This window comes from Enhydra lutris, unplaced genomic scaffold (genome assembly GCF_002288905.1).
Source record: "Enhydra lutris kenyoni isolate GAN:26980312 unplaced genomic scaffold, ASM228890v2 scaffoldscaffold74, whole genome shotgun sequence".
Taxonomy (NCBI): domain Eukaryota; kingdom Metazoa; phylum Chordata; class Mammalia; order Carnivora; family Mustelidae; genus Enhydra; species Enhydra lutris.
In genome coordinates, this window is record NW_019154158.1 from 6168376 (window position 1) to 6187782 (window position 19407).

A 19407-nucleotide genomic window follows, 5' to 3' on the forward strand; every position below is an offset into this window, starting at 1 on the left:
AGGAGCACTGAGCGAGAACCCGTAATAGAGAGGGGCGGGCTAAAGGGAGAAGGGGCGGAGCTACGGCGGGGCTGTGAGAGTAGAGGCAGTCCGGAAGGGTGGAGCAGGGTGGAGCCTCGGCGATGGGGGAGTGGCTACAGTCAGGGCGGGGATGCTGGGTGCGCCTTTCCCCGGGTCCCCGGAGCGGCTGGCAGGACCGGCTCAGCCGGTCCAATCATCCTCTGATGTTGGGGGGACGGGGAGGGGCAAGAGTGCTGTGGTAGGAGACCAAGGGTGCAACGAGCGGGGGCTAACTGGGCAGCGAGAGTCCGGAGGGATCATCCATTCACAGCCTCCCAGTCTAGAAGCCAGACTCCACTGAAGATGGCACTATTGTTCCAACAATAGGCTTTGATGGCAACTAAGGTAAGTGTTCATACTTTTTCAAGAGTAAGAGTTCTGAAACATACGGGAGTTTCAGTGTTCCACTTCATGAGGCACATCAATAAGGCTTTTTCGCAAACGTGGGTTTTCTTGTTTTTGTTATTCCCGGTGGGTTGTACTGTAAAGAGATCCCTAGTAAAAGCTTTCAATGAAAAGGACTGTGTGCTATGCTTGTCTTCAGCAGATACAAAGAAAAGTAGGGCAGAGTAAGCTGCAAGGTGCAGAATAGGAGGGTCACAAGACAGAACAGCATGCGGTGGCGGCTACCCACTGCTGAGGAGCAAAGGGGTGATTTTACACACTAAAGGTTTTCTTACATTTGACAGACAGGAAGCTGAAAAACCGGCATTTTTTTATTCAGGTGTGTATAAAAACAAAACAAAAATCTTCAGTGATAACAAGACACCCCGTTTCCCATCCGAGCAGACAAAGGCCTGAAGCTGGGTCCTCTTTCTATCCCAACCGGTAGTTTCCCTGGATGAGTACAGACCCTAAAAGTGGCTCTTGGGACTCTTGTGAATCTGTCTCTTGGGTAAGAAGTGATCATTTACAGCACATATGGATTATGGTTTACACAAAAATGTCCAGTTATTTTTCCTTCCGACCATCCCCTTCCCCCCACTTCCTGAGATGAGAAGTCTGGGTGTAGGAGGAGGCTGGGGTTGTTGGGGTTAGACTTGATTCAGTGCAAAAACAAGACGACAATGCCCTGACAAGGACTCTGACTTTTATCAGTTTGCCTTGATACCTTACAGGGAGAAAACCTGCAATGGAAGATTCTGAATCCAGGACCCACCACTTTATGTACTTAATCTCTTTAAGGCTCAGTTTCCTTATTTGTGAAATGGGAGAATACCTAGCTCACAGAATCGTTTTAAGCATTAGATGAGTTAACATAGGTAAACTTTAGCATGATGCCTGGCATAGTAGATCCAGAATTAATAGTACTCTAAATATCTGTGCCCAACCTCTTTCCTCACTCAAGATTTGAAGCTTTCCATTCTTTCCAGGGGGCTGAGTCATCAGCCAAAATTTTACTTTCCCCTGCCTGGTTCCCCCCAACCCACTTTCCCCTTCCTTACGAGTCTGGTGGGAAACAAAAGCACACTTTAAAGCCTAATCTCAATAAGTCAGAGTCTGAGAGAAAGGGACATGGGAGTAATCCTTCATATCTCCAGGGAGTCTCCCTGAGGAAGCTGAGGAATGGGATTAGGAACACACATAAAATAGGGAAAATCTTCTTTTCCCGGGTTGGGAAAGGGAAGAAAGTGCACAGCTGGCTACATCTCACAAGAATTTTGTTGCAGTGTTTAAAAGCCTCCAAAGGTTGAATGGAATTGTCTAGGGCTGGGGAAATAGGGCTAAGACCTGTGAGAGAGGGACTAGGGAGAAGAGGAGAGTACCCTTTAGAGGCACTAGCTGCCATCAAATGCTCCCTGAGTACTTCAGGGAGCAGAGGTTATGTTCTCTGAGCATTAGCCTTGGGGAAAAGCCTGCTATGCCAGTAATCAGGGTTATCAAAAGCGGAGTCAGTGGCTTCTAAACTACGGAGAGTTTTGAGGCGAGCACAGTGGACATGGGGGGCATGGTGTCCAGGCCCCTGGAAAGCTCTCATCTCTTCATACCCTTGCTCAGCCGCTGGGCAGGCCCCCATGGCTGCGTAATCTCCCCCGGGAGCTCCTCCACCATGTCGCCGATTCATATATTCATAGTCCTCATCTGGGGTTGTGCCAGCAGCAGGCATGAGGGGCACAGGGTTGAGTGGGCAACTCTGTGTGCTGCCCAGGGAAGCACTGAGGTCTGATCCCACATCCATGTACTCATAACCCAGCTCCTCGAGAGAACTGGGCCTAGGGGGACGAGTTGGACTGCGCCTTCTCCTCCGGTTCATGTACTCATACTCATCATCTTCATCTTCTTCTTCGGTACCCAGGACAGAACTGAGGCCCACTGAAGAAAGGGTACCTTCCCGGGAGGAGGGAGTACCTAGGGATTGAGAAGAGAGGATAGGTATGTGGAGAATGTGGTAGACAGTGGGGAGTCGGGAAAGTTAGGAAAAAATGAAAAGGGAGGGAACAAGATCAGAGAAGATGAAAGGATTAAGAGGAGCCTGGGGAAAGGATCAGAGAAGGATTTGAGGAAAGCTCTAGGAAGAGTCTGGCACCTTTGAGGTGTGCATCTGGCATGACATATCCATTGACATCCTCTTCCTCTAACCCTAGTGGGGAGAGTGGGGTGACAGGAGTGAGCAGGCTATGGCGCTGGGAATGGTAGGCACTGTCTCCACGTGGCCGGGGGCTCCGGCTCCGGCTCCTACACATTGACACCTTCTCCTGGAGCTCAGCCTCAGAGCCTGTCACATGGCCCTCTGAGGACTCTGATGCCAGGCGTCCCCGTGGCATTGGGTGCAAAGAGGCTGGACGGGGGCACTGCTCACCACTCCCACAAAATGCAGACTCCTGAGGAGGAAAGGAATACACAGAGATTTACAGAGAGACGAGGGAAGAGGTATTTCTTCAGAAGACTGGGTTGTTCAATGCTTCTTTTTTGTGGGGCACTGATTAAACCTCTGATTTCTATAGTCTCCCACACTGCCCCTATGGATCCCAAGACACTGCCACCCAGCCTCTCAGCAGCCCCTTGAAGAGACAGACCTTACCTGGCCAGTCTCCCCAAGATTACCCTGGTTCATAGGCATGTATCCAGATGATGGGCTTAAAAGACTCTGGCTCTAGGATGAAAAAGGTGAGGAAAAGGTTTAGGTTAAGGGAGAAATCTACTCACCATGGGGACCTCTGAGTAGTTAATCTGGGCATCAGTAGGGTTCATGAGGGTGCAGGTAGGTAGAGGGCTCAGGGTGCAGAAAGTCTTAAAATGTTGGGAAGCGCCTTACCCCACGGGGCCGATTAAGTGTTCCCACCGGCAGGCTGAGGGCAGAGCCTAGTGTGGCCGCCAGACCATCCTCCTCTGCCTCCAAATCCAGGTCTAGCTCCAGTTCTGGCTCCAGCTCCACCTCCTCCAGTTCCTTGTTTGTCAGAGCAGGGGGCTCTGCCCCAGGGGGAATTCCAGGCCCACTCTCTCTCTGTAGGGACAGGTGATGGTTAAGGTGGATCCTAGTCCCAGCCAAGTCCCGTTGCCTCTAGATCTCTTTGACAACTCCTAATCACTGCTCACCTTTATGACCAGATACCGTGGTGGGTCTCGGGCCATCCTGGTGAACTCATTGGCTAGTTCTTTAAAGGTTGGACGAATGTTCTCATCAATCATCCAACCTGGGGGTAAGATGCAAGAAGTAGAGCCATAAGAGGGGAGTTGGAGTAGGGAGGGAAGTCGGCTAGAAAATGGCTGGGGGCACCTGGGTGGTGCAGTCAGTTAAACCCTGACTCTTGGTTTCAGCTCAGGTCATGAGATCAAGTCCAGAATCAGGCTCCTTGCTCAGTGCGGAGTCTGCCTGGGAATCTCACTGTCTCTTCCTCTGCCTCTGCCACCACTACCCCGTCTCTGCCCATGTGCACTCTCTCTCTCTCTCAAGTAAGTAAATCTTAAAAAAAAAAAAAAAAGAAAGAAAGAAGAAAGAAAAAAGGAGGGGAGGGAGAGAGGGAGGAAGGGAGGGAGGAAAGAAGGAAAGGAAGGAAGGAAATGGCTGGGATCAGCAGGTAACTCACACTTGACCATGACCATGTAGACATCGATGGTACAGATCTGGGGCTGCGCCAGTCGCTCCCCCTTCTCTAGCAGGTCTGGTACTTCAGCCAGTCGTAGCCCAGCATAGGGTTCTGCCCCAAAGGTCATCAGCTCCCAAACTGTCACTCCTGGTATAGGAAGACATGACTGGTTGATGGTGAAACAGTAGACATGGGCGTGAAGATGGAGGGAAAGCAGAACTTGATCCAACACAAGGATCTAGATGAATTAGAAACTCTAAGAAGGGTCTCTCAAGAGGCAACTATAGAATTTGGGCCAGTGATGGTATGGAGGATATCCAAATGGACTGACCATAACTCCAGACGTCACTCTGGTGTGTGTATTTCCCAAAGTGGATACTCTCCAGGGCCATCCACTTAATTGGAGTCTGGGGAATTAAGGGCAAAAGTGTCATCAGTTGACTTCCACAAATTTTCTCAGCACTTCTAAACCCCAAGTTTTCAATCTTTCTTTTCTTTGTTGTTTTCTGAACTTGAATTTCTAGTATTTCCAGGTTCCTCTCCTTGAACTTACTGTGTAGCATCTGTTGCCTCTGAAGGATACCACTGACTGCCCCTTACTCCCATGCTTCACTTCACCCCAACCTCCTTACCCAGCCCTTCATGCAACCTCACCTTGGCCTCACTGTGTAGTAGTTGCTTATCATCAGGGGGCAGCAAGTCAGCCACCCCAAAATCTGCCACCTGAACCTGACTGGGTGACTTCAGTAGCACATTTCGGGCCGCCAGGTTCCTGTGCACCATACCATGCTCCTCAAGGTAGTACATCCCCTACAGAGGAAGGAAGTGTTCTTAAGGTCGGGGGAATTGATCCTTGAGATCCAGAATCATCCCAAACCCTGAAGGCACCTCTCAGAACTTCAACCTCCCTGCCAGCAACCAGCCAGGCAGTTCATAGAGCTCTTCCAGGTTCCTCTCACCTTGGCAATCTGTACTCCCCAATTGAGCAGCAGCTGGGGCCCCAGCGCTCCACGGTGTTGTCTCACGTGATCCAGCAGGGAACCCAGAGGCAAGTACTGAGTGACGAGCTGCAGAGATGACCCTGGGCACAGTCCCAGCAGCCGTACAATGTGGGCATGGTCTAGGCTGCCAATGGCCAGCATATGCTACGAGATACAGGAGGGGTCATCCAGGGATCAAAAAGGTCCACATACACCCAGACCAGGCCTATCCCAACATTCAAGGACATTATTATGGCTAACGGTATCTGCTAACACAGGCCCATGCTTCTACAAAATCCTGTCTAATAGTGACCTCTCTCCCAGTGGGGATACACAATACCCTTCCCTGACTTACATCCGTCACATCTTGAAAACTTTGTCGTCCACTCTTGTCCTCAATGACTTTAATGCAGACTGGAATCTTGATTGATTCCCCCTCAGGTATCCATACTCCCTGCAAAGTTTTAGGCAGGAGTCAGCCTAAGGTCATTCTCCCCAGGGCTAGCCCTTTTCCTCAACTCTTTCTCTCCTTCACCCTAGATCCTTTCCCTTCCTCTTCCACAGACTTCCTGTGGGCCACTCACTTTGTGCACGGTTCCAAAGACGCCTGAGCCAAGCACTTTAAGCTTCCTCAGCTCTGTTTCTTTGAAGATTCTGGCCAAGACTTTGTTAGCCTTCTCACTGGGATCCAGAGGCTCTATGCTCTGAGGAGCAGAAGGGAAGAAAATACTCAGGGAAGTCCATTCCCATGTCCCACTCCAACCCCCTTCCTATGGGTAGATGCCCAGAGCAACAAGGCCCAAAGGGGTGGGGAGCAAGAGGAACTATCTTTAGTCTTAAAAATCATTGCAGGCATATTGGGGAGCAACAGACCCTAAGGACTGAGGATGCTGTTGTGTTCATGAGATCAAGAATCAAGAGGGCTGGGTTTCCCCTTTGATGGGAGGAAGAGGTGAGAGCTGGTAATGCTATCACTTTTTATATCATTCTCTATGCTTTCCAAAGCACTTTCACATACATCATCCCCTTTCACCCTTACAGGCATCTTATAAGGATCAATGTTATTATTTCTTCTGTATACGTGCATAAAATGAGGCACAGAGAAGGAAAGCTAACTTCTTCAAAGTCATGTTGGCAATCAATGGCAAAATTAATTTTGCCATTAATTAATTTTCTCCCATTTCTCTGGCCAGAGTTTTTTCTGATGGACCATATTACCTCCTTGAAGAAAGGAATCAAATCTCTGGGAAAAGTGGAGGCTCTTAAAGACTGATGGTACACAGGGTACCTTTCAAGAGTAAACTAGACACTCACCTCACCCCGTTCCAAGTAGCGCCTCATAGCCCTCTTATTCTGAATCCGACGCCCACGCCAGTAGAGGAAAGTGCCTCCAAGGATCAGGAAAATCACTGCCAATCCTACTACCACTGTTAAACCCACTGCCAGATGGGTTTTGCTGTGGGATAGGGAAATCCAGCATTATCCTGGGTCTCCACCTCCCTTATAAATGTCACCTATGCTTACATTAAATGTATAGTACAGATCTGAGGCAAGAAATTAACATTCACATATACACATATCCTTGAGCACTGAAAGGGTTAACCTAAATCTGGACCTCCTGCGGATACTTTAAGTTAATTTTAGGAAGGGAAGGCCAGGGGTGCCTGGGTGGCTCAGTGGGTTAAGCCTCTGCCTTTGGCTCAGGTCATGGTCTCAGCGTCCTGGGATCGAGCCTCCATCAGGCTCTCTGCTCAGCGAGGAGCCTGCTTCCCCATCTCTGCCTGCCTCTCTGCCTCCTTGTGATCTCTGTCAAATAAATAAATGAAATCTTAAAAAAAACAAAAAAATATGGGACGCCTAGGTGGCTCAGTTGGTTAAGCGGCTGCCTTCGGCTCAGGTCATGATCCCAGCGTCCTGGGATTGAGTCCCACATTGGGCTCCTTGCTCAGCGGGGAGCTTGCTTCTCCCTCTGCCTCTGCCTACTACTCTGTCTGCCTGTGCTCATGCTCTCTCTCTCTCTCTCTCTCTAATAAATAAATAAAATCTTTAAAAAAAAAAACCCACAAAAAACAAACAAACAAAAAAACAAACAAACAAACAAAAAACCCCAAGGAAAGAATAAAAGGAAGGGAATGCCAGAAGCCTGGATTCTTTTGTCTCCAAGTCCAGTGACAGGGTGTGTATAGAAAGCCACAATGAATAGAGACTTCTCTCTTCCCAGCAAGTAACTGCCCCCTCCCTAGCTTCTCTCCCAAATATCCCCAGCTAACTAAATCTCCAAGCCCATCATACCTGATCAGTGCCAGTGTTTGACCTAAACAGTCTTGTAGCTCTGGTCCCTTGCACCTGGAGAAGAAAGTCATCTCCTTAAATGGGAGCTTGGGAGACTCTCATGGGAAGCACAATTCTGACAGCCTCAACATACGACATTGTTTCAGACCCTACCATGGTAGCCCATTCCTGAAGCCCCATCATGTGAGACACGACCCCCACCTCTAGCTTGCCAATTCTCCCCGAGTCCCTCTCTTGAAGGAAAGTTCCCTGAGCTGAGGTTATTCCAGGTTCTCGAAACCCGGTATCATTTTGTGCTGTTACTGAGAGATCCCCTTTCTCCAATCCTTCCTGATACAGCTTGGAGGGATTCTTAAATCATAGTCCCTTTCTTCTTTCAGCCCCACTTTACCCTCTTCTTCCCCCCTTGTTTTGTTTCCCTCCCTCCCCCTCTTATCATCCCATCACTGACCCCTGGGTGCAATTCTCGTGGCAGGGCCGACATTCATTCTGAGCATCTGGATACTTGTAGATCGGACCCTTGGCCCCAAGGACGCCACTGGGGCAGCTGCTCACACAGTGGGGCCCATCTCGAAAATGGGCACACTGAGCACAAGCATCAGAGCCCTGGGCGGAAAGAGAAAGTTGGGAAGAATGGGATCCCAAGGTCAATTTCATACTTCCCAGCCAGGGCCCACCCAGACATTTAGGATGCTCCAACCACAGACCCTAGCGTTGTCTGGCCTCCCCATGTTGGCCTTGTGATTTGGTTATGTCATCCCAAGACATTCTTGTGTTGCCCTTGCCCTCTTTCCCTTAGAGATCCTGGTGCTGCTACCGTACCGAGCCATTGCATGTGGCAGTACCCTCCATGGGTCGGCACTCCAGGTGGCAGGAGAAGCATTCAGCCTCATGGGCAAACTCACGAGGCTCCCTGCAGTTGGGGGCGGGGGGGCAAAGGGAGAGGGGGTCACTTCTAAGTCCTGACCTTTATGTCCTGCTCCCCCAACCACAGCGGCCCCTTACTCATTCCCACCAAGACACATGTAGAAAGTTGCCGAGGGGCACCTGGGTGGTGCAGTCAGTTAAGCGTCCAACTCTTGGTTTCAGGTCAGGTTGTGATCTCAGGATCATGAGATCAGGCCCCATGTCAGGCTCAGGTCTGCCTGGGTTTCTCTCTCCCTCTGCCCTTCCCCCACCCCTCTCTAAAATAAATAAATCAATCTTAAAAAAAAGAAAAAAAAGAAGTTGACTAAAGGCTTTCAGGTGCCACCTGAATAGCTCCATCCCAGGGCCCCATCCCCCCACCCCGGCTTGACTCTCTCGCCCCTCAGCGTTACCCATTCAGAAAGTTGCAGTGGGTCACACAGACACCTCCTCGGCTGTAGTTTCGACAGGAGAGGCACTGACCAGGACCTGGGCCCCAGCATCCTCCAGAGGAGCACAGGGGATCACACACTTTGCCCTCGGCCACTGGAAAGAAGGGGTGAGTTAGGAGGGGTCTCTTCACATGCCCTCTTCTGAACTATTCCTCATAAATGCCTCCAGCCTAACACACCCCTCTCCTTGGCTCTACCCACTCCCCCCTAATCCCTATTCCTGCTTCCAGGCCTGAAAAGTCCCTACACTTACCCTCTCCTCCCTGACTTCCTTCTCCCCACCACCCCAGGGGCCCTTCCCCTCACCACAGTCTCTGCGAGGCCGATTATGCTTGATGTCTAGTCTCTCTTCAGGAGGCCCCCGAAGAAGCCTGGTCCAGTTCAGAGAATGGTGGTAGCAGAGCTGCCTGTTCGCACTTATGTAGACACGCCCGGCACTAATTTCTTTCAAAGATCGGAGGCCCAAAGATGTTATATTCAAGTTCTTCATGATTAACAAAGAGAAACCCCGGCTGAGAACAAGAAGACAGGATAAGAAGGGAGACTATACTGGGAAAAATGACCGCGCATTGGATTCATTTTCATTCAACACATTTCTCTGGACCAGTCAGACCAGGAAGAGCAATTCCCCTTCCTTCCGCCTTTTCCCCTTCAAACTCAGACCCTTTGAGCGTGTTGTGTGAGACAACGCCTGTATTTCTCTCAAGGCGGCCTAAGAGACAAGGTTCATTGCCTGGGTTCATGCTACCACCGCCGCACTCCTTACTACTCACTTGTATAGGCTTCTGCCCCCGATGGTTGTCAGGTTGGAAAAGACACTGAAGTTGTGCATGTGGGGAGGCCAGGACTGGATGTTCAGGTAACCTGAGGGGTTGGAAAGAGGCACGTGAGCCTGGAGTCTTCTCCCCTTGCTTTCTCAGGTTCTATCAGTCCCTCCCCTCTTACTGGGTACATGATTTTGTAAGTAGCTAAATAACAATTTGTGCCAGTGATTCACCTCTTCCAGAAAGGGAAGCCTCTCCCCCAACTCACCTGTGATCTCCCGTACTGTCCGGAAGACATTGAGCTTCTCAGGGTCCAGGGCAGGGATCTTGTGCCAGGGGTCTCTGGAGAGAACAGTAAAAACCAGTCAACAAGGTAGAGGTAGAACCCAGTAGCAACAAGCATGCTTAGCCTCAGAACCCAGTTTCTTTTTTTTTCTTTCCCTTTTTTTTTTTTTAAAGATTTATTTATTTATTTGACAGATAGAGATCGCAAGTGGGCAGAGAGGCAGGCAGAGAGAGAGGAGGAAGCAGGCTCCCCGATGAGCAGAGAGCCCGATTCAGGGCTCGATCCCAAGACCCTGGGATCATGACCTGAGCCAAAGGCAGAGGCTTTAACCCACTGAGCCAACCAGGCACCCCCAGAACCTAGTTTCTAAATACCATTCTCCACTAAAGGAAACAGGGCTCCTTGGAGAAATGGCTAGGGCAGGAGAAATATAACATGAGTTTATAGCAGCTGATGCAAAAAAGTAAGGAAGTGCTCAGAGAATGAAGGGTACAAGCCCTAAGAACACAGGATCCAGCTTGAAGAAGCCCCCAGTGACCAGATCAGAGACAGCCGAACACCAAAATAATGACTATAAAAGATTATGAAGGACTGAATGAAATAGTTCTCAATCAATCAATGGGAAGGAAAGACTTCCTAACACTAAAATGCCAACAAATAAATGCAGAAGGAATAAGGAATAATGGAATTAGAAAATCATCAAGTGGCAACTCTCATTAAAAATTTAGAGGGGTGCCTGGGTGGCTCAGTCTTTAGAAGTGTCTGCCTTTGGCCCAGCTCATGATCCCAAGGTCCTAGGATCGAGCCCCACATCAGGCTCCTTGCTCAGTGGGGAGCCTGCTTCTCCCTCTCCCACTCCTCCTGCTTGTGTTCCCTCTCTGTCGAATAAATGAATAAAATCTTTAAAAAAAAATTGATTTGGGGGCACCTGGGTGGCTCGGTCAGTTGGGCATCCAACTCTTGGTTTCAGCTGGGATCATGATCCCAATGTTGAGGGATCAAGCCCCAGGTCAGGTCTGTGCTCACCTCTTCCTCCTTCCCCATCTACTTCTCCCCTGACCCCCATGTGCACTTTTTCTCACTCTCTCTCTAATTAATAAATAAATAAATAAAATCTTAGAAAAATTTTTTTGATTCAGGTAGGGGCACCTGGCTGGTTCAGTTGGTGGAGCATATGATTCTTGGTCTCAGGGTTGTGAGTTCAAGCTCCACGTTGGGTGAAGAGATTACATAAAGATAAAATCTTAAGGGGTGCCTGGGTGGCTCAGTCCATTAGGCATCAGACTTTTGATTTCGGCTCAGATCATGACTGCAAGGTCATGAGATCAGGCTCTGCATGAACCTGTATGCCTGGCATGGAACCTGCTTGGGATTCTCTCTCCCCCTCTCGCCCTCACTCCCCCACCTCCTGCTCTCTCTCTAAAATAAACAGTAAGTAAAATCTTAAAAAAAAAAAAAAGGAGGAGGACACAATGTCCTTGTCCCCTGTCACTTAGCTAGATGGTATCAGATTGCTTAGGGATGTCTCTGAGGGATTCAAGCCCTAGGTGGGAAACAGACTTAGGTATGGTCAGGAACTGTGTGTCCTCTAAAATTCTATGATTTATATTCCATTTATTTATTTATTTAAAGACTTTATTTGTCAGAGAGAGAGGGAGAGCACACAAGCAGGGGGAGTGGCGGGCAGAGGGAGAACCAGGTTCTCCACCAAGCAGGGAGTCCCATGCAGGACTCATCTCAGGACCCTGGGACCATGACCAAAGCCAAAGGCAGCCACTTAACTAACTGAGCCATCCAGGCGTCCCTCTTTTATTCATTTACTTTTTTTTAAACAATTTTATTTATTTGACAGACAGAGATCACAAGTAGGCAGAGAGGCAGGCAGAGAGAGAGGAGGAAGCAGGCTCCCTTCCGAGCAGAGAGCCCGATGCTGGGGCTCGATCCCAGAACCCTGGGATCATGACCTGAGCTGAAGACAGAGGCTTTAACCCACTGAGCCACCCAGGCGCTCTCTCTTTTATTTTTTTAAAAGAAGATTTTTATTTATTAATGTTGAGAGAGAGAAAGAAAGCAGGGGGAGGAGCAGAGGGGAGGGAGAGAATCTCAAGCACAGAGCAGAATAGGGGCTTGATTTCTATTTATGATAAGATTTATATTCCTCATCAGCTGCCCATATGAAGGGGTGAGCCAAATGCAATGAACTGTGAGGCGATGGCTGGAGCGGGGGATTAGAGAGGGGAAGCAGAATCTCTAACCCATTGAGGCCAGTGATAAGAAAGTCCAGGTTGCCCAGGATCTTGGTGCAGTTCACAAATCCATCAATGTTGCTAGAGTCCACAGTCTGGAAGCGGCTCCCAGAGCCTGTCCCTTCGCAGGCTGTAAACACAAAAGAGACTCAGTGGGTGGGGCCTGCTTGGTCTCTGGGGAAAGGAGGTCTCTTCACCACCTCCTCACCATCTCCTACTCACCTTTGGGGCAGAGCCCCCCACAAGGTTCACATATTTTGAGTCCATTTTTATCTACTTCCATTTTGTCAGGAGGACAGGCCCGAACACAAGATGTTTGATCCACTACAAAGTTATCTAGGAAAGAGGAGGGCACCATTAGAGATGAGGGAGGAGAAACACTGCCAACCACCGGCTGAACCTTGCTCCCTCCTGCCCTGTGCTGGGTTTGTCCCAAACCACTACCCGGGGTTCCTTAAGCACTGTCCTACGGATGAGAAAGGCCCTTTGCACTTTGTTGCAGAACTAGGGGCCATGGCTAAAAATCATGGGGAAGTAGACAGGGGAGTAGGACACAGGAATCATTCATTGGAAGTGGTTAGAGGATCACAACCAACAACCTGATTTCCCACCCAACTTGATCCTTTTTACCTCCTAAAATTTTGTCTAAAATCCTGGTTCCACAACCCCTGTTCCTCTTCTTAGGCACTTACGGGGACAGCTGGCCACACAAACTCCTCCGTACTGATACTTGGTGTGGGGGTTGGGTTCCAGCTGGAAAGTTAGCTTGTTGTAGACTAGAGGCTGTGGACACTGGCGCACACAGGCCCCACTGTCATTGAAGAGTCGACAGGCCTAAGGACATAGGAGATTCATAAAATTCACATTATGTGTGTATCCCTATTTCCTGCCCAAAGCCCACATCCCCACTTCTGAATCCAGGTGAATGGTGGTACATACAAAGCAGTCTGTGTCCTGAGGGCCTGAGCAGCCGCCTGCGCACTCATCATGGCAGCACTGGTTGGGGTTGGGCCCAAAGCAGTGACCATTACATTGAGGGGCACAGATGGTCTTGGTCACTACAGAAAGACAGAAAGCATGGCAGCGAGGGCTCTTAAGACTGTATTCTGAGGCCATTGCTCACCTTCTTGCCTTCTAGGCTTGTCCCTTCCCACAGTGTTGACACAGGTCGGGGTGGGCAGGGATAGGAAAGTGGATGAGCTTGAAGTTTTTGGAGGGGAGGAAACTCACATGTCTGGCAATCCTCTGGTCTAGGACCCCAGCATCGCCCCTTGCAGGCCTCATGACATGGGGGACCTGGTTGGGAAGGAAACCAACAAAGGGCTGTCAGGGCTAAGAAAGGCCTGCTTGAATCAACAGGGTATGATGTCAGCACACAGGCACCCCAGTCCCATGAAGCAAAGAGCTAGGGCAGTGTCCCTCCTTGCCCTTGCAGAGCAGGGCTGGGCTCCAGCGAATGGGTCAACAAGGGGCGGAACCACACCTCCGCACCACCCACAGGGCAGCTGAATGGGAGGGTCCCGGGCAACTGCCAAGCTCAGCCCCAGTCCCAGCCCAGGAACTCAGTGCCTCCTTGGCAAACCGAACCCAGTAGGAATACGTGCGTGTGACTGGACCGGGACCAGCAGACTGTGATCAGGGGGAGGTAGGTTTCAAGGAGAAGGGAGAAAGTTGTAATGGAAAGAGATGTGGATATGGAGTCCAAAGATCCGGCTTCCCCACCTAGTATACAGAGATCTTTTACTCCTCTTCTTCACATAATGCTTTGGGAATTTGGATTCTAGGAGACTGGCCTGCTCTCTCCTGGCAGGCTCCTTGGGTCTAGGGCCTGAGATATTTTTTTTTCCCAGTGGAGAGGTGGGTTTACATTAGGGATATAATGATGACGGGAAAGCGGTCACTCTATTTGGTGGGGGTAGGGGAGCAGTCTTGATCATGGTCACTCACAGTTCCTGCCATTGTCCTTCACCACTATCTCTGCACCTCGGTCCCTCACGATGTCCCTCCAGTCGATTGTGTCCATGTGACAAAGTTTATCGTTCTTCTCAATATAAACGCCCCCTGACAGAATCTCTGAGGTGGGGAAGAGAAGTGACAGGGTTAAGGGCTACAGCAGACCTCCTCTTCCCTCCCCCACCAACCCAAAAGGCCACCCAAGACTCAGGAGAAGGGGAGATGGGGCAGACAAGTATGTCTAATTAAATCTACACGGCAGAGAAGGCTTGCCTTGTGAGGTAGAGGAGCCAGGCCAAAAGAAACTCCTGCCTCCTCAGACACCTGTCCAGATCCGGTTTAGCCAGTGGGGGAGGGGAAGGGAAAGAAAGAGAGAAGATCCCTGACTCAATCACCTCCTTCCTCCGCCCTACCTGTGTGTTTTCCAACTGACTGGCACAGGGAGAAGTAAAAGGTAGCCCTGTGGTATTAAACCCGATATTCCCCCCAGCCTGTGGGGAATTGTGAGGGGGAGGAGATAGGACTCCCTTTCCCAGGGAAGGAGGGACATCAAAGTATGCCGTGTTTTAAAGGTAGAGGAGTGGGTAATAGATCTAGCCAACTCTAGCCCCACGGGACATGGGGACCCTCCTCGTGGGGAGTCGTGGACCTTTAGACCACAGTGGTCAAGGTGGTGGGCCCCATGAAGGGGGCACTTAATAGGCAGTCTTGGGTTATCATCACGGAGGGACCTGTCTGCAGGTTGGTTGAGGGGCAAGACTGGAAGGAATCGTCAGGAACTGACCAGTGAGCTGAGTGAAGCGGAGCTGGCGCAGGGCGTGGCTGGAGTTGGTGTTATAGTTCAACATGACAAAGATGGCAAACTTCCCATCGTACACCTGAGTCCCGCGCACCACCCGGAGGTTGGGCAGTGGCAGCGTAGAGAACTCGTTCATGGCCACGAGGACATAGCCGGTCACTTCTCGGATCCACTGTGATGGAACAGATCAGGCCAGTAGGAGGGAAGACAGGGCAAAAGCCTCGATCCCCTCATTAGGGAATCCCCAACCCCTCTAATTCTTTCTAATTCCTACTCCAAGTAGGGAGGAGTTGGTGTCACACTGCTGTGTCCCTTCTGCCAAGGAAGACAGGTGGCAGAAGTGACAGGAATTATAATCTCCTACCCTTTACTTCTCAGAGCTCCTCATGCCAGGAGGGTCCTCGCTTGGTCCCTTCCTCACCTTCCTAGGTGCCTTTTTCCATTGGCTCCCAGTGCATAACACTATTCCACCCATGCCTGCTTCTCATCGACAGCCCCTGTGCATCCCTGGAGACCCTGACCAGACCAGAGGTCCCAGAGTCCAGTCACTGTCCCCATAAACACACAAGTTTGGCTCTTTGGAATTGCAGAGTTTTAGGAATGCAGAACTCCAACAGAGGATAACCCCGAGGAAGGGAAGGAGGTTTCTGTGGGGAGGATTAAGGGGGAAGAGGTTGAGGGAGGGAGTGAGGGACTCTAACCTGCAGGAAGGAGAGGTCAGCATTGTGTCCCGTGAGCACAATCTCAAGGTTCCCCATCACCACCTCACACCTCTCGTAGAGCTTGTACAACGTCTGGTACTGGTTCTCGGCATCGCCCGTCACACTCAGCCCATTCAGAGTCCCAGGACACACTGCTCAAAGTGGAGGTAGAATGGCAGAGAGCTGGACACAAGTTTTCAGCCCGGTCCCCCAAAACCATCCCCTTGGTTGCCTCCTACAGTAACATTCAACAGGATCAGGAAGCAGCCACCTCCAACCGTCACCCCCAGAGAGAGATGCAAAAGCCTACGTTGGACTGAGAGCCTGAACTACCCTCTCTCTCAGAATCCCCTCACCATCTCTCTGAACAGGCAGGTGAAAAGGTTCCCCTTTTCCACCACGGCCTCCTCTGTGCCCCTTTCAGGTATGACTTTGGGTATTAAGGAGTTAATCAAAGAGGATGTAGGGTTTTCTTTCCCTCCCTAGAGAGGTTAGAAAAGGACTACAACTTTGTTACCCTCCTCTTCCCTTCCCCCTCTCTGACCAGGGTACTTACTTCTCTACCCCCATCCTGCCTCTCTCTGGGTCCTGGAATAAATATCTCTTTGGGGCTAGCACACAGCCCCTATTGTGTCTACTGAGGGTGGGATGGGGGCAGAGGGTGGGGGCAGTGCCCAGGGCCACAGTTCAGCCCACAATGAGGCAATTCTATCTAGGAGAGGGGCGCTGCTCCACCCTGTCCCGAGACACCCTGTCCTCAGTAGCACCCGCCCCCCCCCCAAGCCCTGGGCTCAGACAAGTGACCTCACCAGAGGGGGAGCTCTGGTGGGGAGAGGGGGGTCAATGTGAGCTTTGTCTTTAAAGCTGAAAGATAAGGAGCTGGTTGCCTACCCCACACATCCCCCTCTCCTAAACTCTGACTTCCCTTTTCCCTTCCCCTATCCCAACACACCCCAGCTCCTCAGCATCACACTTTCCAGCAAATACACAGTAGTCTGGAGGGCAACAGCAGAGGATCCCCAACCCCCAACCATTCTAAGCCTTCCACCCAATTTCATTGTCAAAAGATTCATTAAAAAACTTTCCAACAGGGCGCCTGGGTGGCTCAGTGGGTTAAGCCGCTGCCTTCGGCTCAGGTCATGATCTCAGGGTCCTGGGATCGAGTCCCGCATCAGGCTCTCTGCTCAGCAGGGAGCCTGCTTTCCTCTCTCTCTCTCTCTGCCTGCCTCTCTGTCTACTTGTGATCTCTGTCAAATAAATAAAATCTTAAAAAAAAAAAAATTTCCAACATGGCAATCCTCACGAGGCATGCCAGTCTTGGAGGTTCACTTGACCTTGTAAGTATGGAGGATAGAGAGGGTATGGGAAATCTTGGACCCTGAAGCCCAAGGCCGGTCTCTCCTCTGGCTCAGGGAAAGACTGTGGATAGGGTGGGGGTAGAAACCACCTGTTCCATCCACCCTTCCCTGAGGCGCTGGTGGTTTAGTAGGGGGCGGGAGTGGGAACGGGGGAAGGGACATTAGTGAGGCCGCAGCCCCTCCTCCTAGGTATACCCCTAGTCTGACCATTTGACCTTTGAGGGCTCCCTACAACGGAAAGGAAGGGGGGTGGGCTAGACCTAGCAGACGGGTGCAGGGGCTGGGAGCTCCCAGAGGAGCCTGGGAACTCTAGGGTCCTTGGGGTGAAAGGAAAGAATCTAGGAAGGTTAGTCATTTAGGGAACAGCCCCACCCTAAACCCCTTCTTGGCAGGACACCCTCTCTTCCAAAACAAGGCGCCAATCCTCCCCAGATAAGGAAGGAGCCAAGATTTCTGCACAGAGAAGTGGGGTTTGTGTGTGTGTGTGTGTGTGTGTGTGTGTGTACGTGCATCTGCAACACACACGTACAGACAAGCGTGTACCCAGCTCCCCCACTGGCCCAGAAATCTATACTGGTTCTGTCCTTGGGTTTCCTTATAAGGAAGTATTTCAGGTGGCCCCATCCATCCCACCTGCCTTTATGTGTTTGTGCAGACTCTGTGTCTGTGTCTGGGAGGCTACAGTGTTAGAGGTCCCCGTTCTCTGCCACCCTGGGGGTAAAGTCCATATTACACAAACAGGGAGCAAAGGGCCTGCTCAGGAAAAGAACATGAAAACCACCTCGAAGGAGGAACACGCAGCCTGGGGAGGAGGGCTGGGGGAAGGGAATAATAAAGATCCCCATACCCAGGCACCAGGGGCCTAGGGAGGGGCCTGGGTGCTCCTTTGGTAGAGAGCGCTCGAGTGGGTCAGACCGGGAATCCTCAGCCCCTCCTCAACCAGAGGCCTCCTCTCTAATATCCCCCACCCCCATCACAGCCAGGACAAAGGGACTATAGAAGGACTGAGACAGGGCCGGATGCCCAGAGGCTGCAGGATCCAGATAAAGGGTAAAGAAACCCAACCATGCCTGCCTCCTGTCTCCCCCGGGGAAGGTGGCCAGGATCTGGGACTCCTGGGTTCCTCATTGAAGATTCCAAGGGTCTGGATGGGACCATGATGTAGTCATTCTATTTGGTCCCTCCCACTCCAGTCCCCAGACCCCTCCACCCTCCACCAGCTGGGAGTTTTACATTCAAGATCCCAGGTCTAAATTTAGGCCCAGCAACTGTGGGGGAAGCACAGGTGTTTCTCCCACTCCCACTCTGGGGAAGAGGCCCTGGCTGTGCCAATCCCCAAGCTGAGGTCTGGGGGAGGGGAAGAGAGCAACAGGATATCTCCAGTGTGAGCAGCACCAGCACCCTCAGGTGTCCAGAGTCCCAGAGACACCCCAAGGGGGTGGGCTCTGATGGTATGGGAGTTGGAGAAACAGACCAGCAATGTCCGACAGTAAACAATGTAGGTGGGGGAGAAGCTGGGTTTAGGAAGCACTCCCAGGATACAGGAAGTTCAGAAGGTGGGAGTGATGCCCTGCTGGTCTCAGGTTGGGGAGGGAAAAGACAAACTGAGAAGCAGAGGCTGCAAGTCCTTGACCCTACAGCTCCTGGCCCAGGGCCTTGTACATAGTAGATGCTCAATAAATATCAGTTGAATCAATCTGGGTCTTGACAAAGAGAGGTTGATCAAGTCGGGGACCAGCAGCTTTATTATCCTCAGGAAAAGAGGGAGGTCAGCCTCTGAGTGGCCTCTCACCCTGATGTCACCTGTACTTGGCCCTTTGGTTAGACTCAGCCCTTCCCAGGGCAGGCCCACTCACGGAAGAGGAGGTGCCATTCTTGTTTTTCCAAACGTTGAGAACAACAACCCCCCCAACCCTTCCATAGCTCCGCCCTGTCGGCAAAACAACGAAACTAGAGGTGCTGAAACCCGAGGGATGGGGCTGGGGAACAAACAGAGACCTTCCCCTTCCTCCAAGACCTCCACCTCCGATCATATCCTCACGTTTACAGAACGGAGGTCGCAGCTCCCCTCCCTACAGAGTCCCTCGGAAGTGTGATATGTCTCGGCGTCAGCCCCCCCCCCACCCCCGCCCGAGAGAGACAAATTAGAAGGCCGGCTACGCGTTCCGGAGGGTGGGGTGTGTGTATGTGTGTGTTCGGGGGTGTGGGGGATGTCAGGAATCCCGACCCCGCCCGGACCGCGCCGAGAACCCGAAGCTGACGGTCCCTGCCTAGGTGGTCCCAGCGGACCTGGGGTCGGCACCCCAACCTCGCACCGCCCCAGCTCCTGCCCCCTGCCCTCCAGGATTCCGCGCACTGGGTTAGGGATCCCAGTTTCCGAGACGGTCGCTGCTCCCGCGCCGCTTACCTGCCTGGGAGTTGCCCACCTCGGAGCCCTGGGCCAGGTTGAGAAGAAAGCCCAGCACCTGCAGAGCCGCGTTCGCCCTCATGACTCCAGCCGAGGGTGAAGGCAGCCCCGCCGAATCCAGCCTGGGCGGCGGGGGGACTGGACTAGGACATCGAAGCGGAGCCACCTGAACCGC

General features: G+C 51.4%; 1 protein-coding gene across 1 annotated transcript; it reads right to left on the reverse strand.

Annotated features, from left to right (window-relative positions):
* Positions 1-755: 755 nt before the first annotated feature.
* On the reverse strand, positions 756-19329 carry LOC111160180 (erb-b2 receptor tyrosine kinase 3). The gene is made up of 28 exons (XM_022523079.1): positions 19233-19329; positions 15468-15619; positions 14752-14938; positions 13962-14087; positions 13245-13310; positions 12954-13072; positions 12707-12848; positions 12237-12350; positions 12024-12144; positions 9751-9824; positions 9492-9582; positions 9025-9230; positions 8680-8812; positions 8183-8273; positions 7812-7966; positions 7361-7414; positions 6383-6524; positions 5653-5772; positions 5424-5522; positions 5048-5233; positions 4743-4898; positions 4420-4495; positions 4089-4235; positions 3598-3695; positions 3317-3505; positions 3083-3154; positions 2588-2882; positions 756-2409 (listed from the first exon to the last, which is right to left on the reverse strand). The coding sequence occupies exons 1-28, from the start codon at positions 19312-19314 to the stop codon at positions 1883-1885; spliced, it is 4020 nt and encodes a 1339-aa protein (XP_022378787.1). The 5' UTR covers positions 19315-19329; the 3' UTR covers positions 756-1882.
* Between the last annotated feature and the right edge of the window lie 78 nt (positions 19330-19407).

Coding starts and splice junctions, on each gene's coding strand:
- LOC111160180 (XM_022523079.1), bottom strand. CDS start 19,314: ATGAGGGCGAACGCGGCTCTGCAGGTGCTGGGCTTTCTTCTCAACCTG. Junction 9,825..12,023: donor CTTATCACTGGCCTCAATGG/GTTAGAGATTCT, acceptor TGTTCTCTCCAG/AGACCCCTGGCACAAGATCC. Junction 5,234..5,423: donor GTTTTCAAGATGTGACGGAT/GTAAGTCAGGGA, acceptor TGTATCTCGTAG/CATATGCTGGCCATTGGCAG.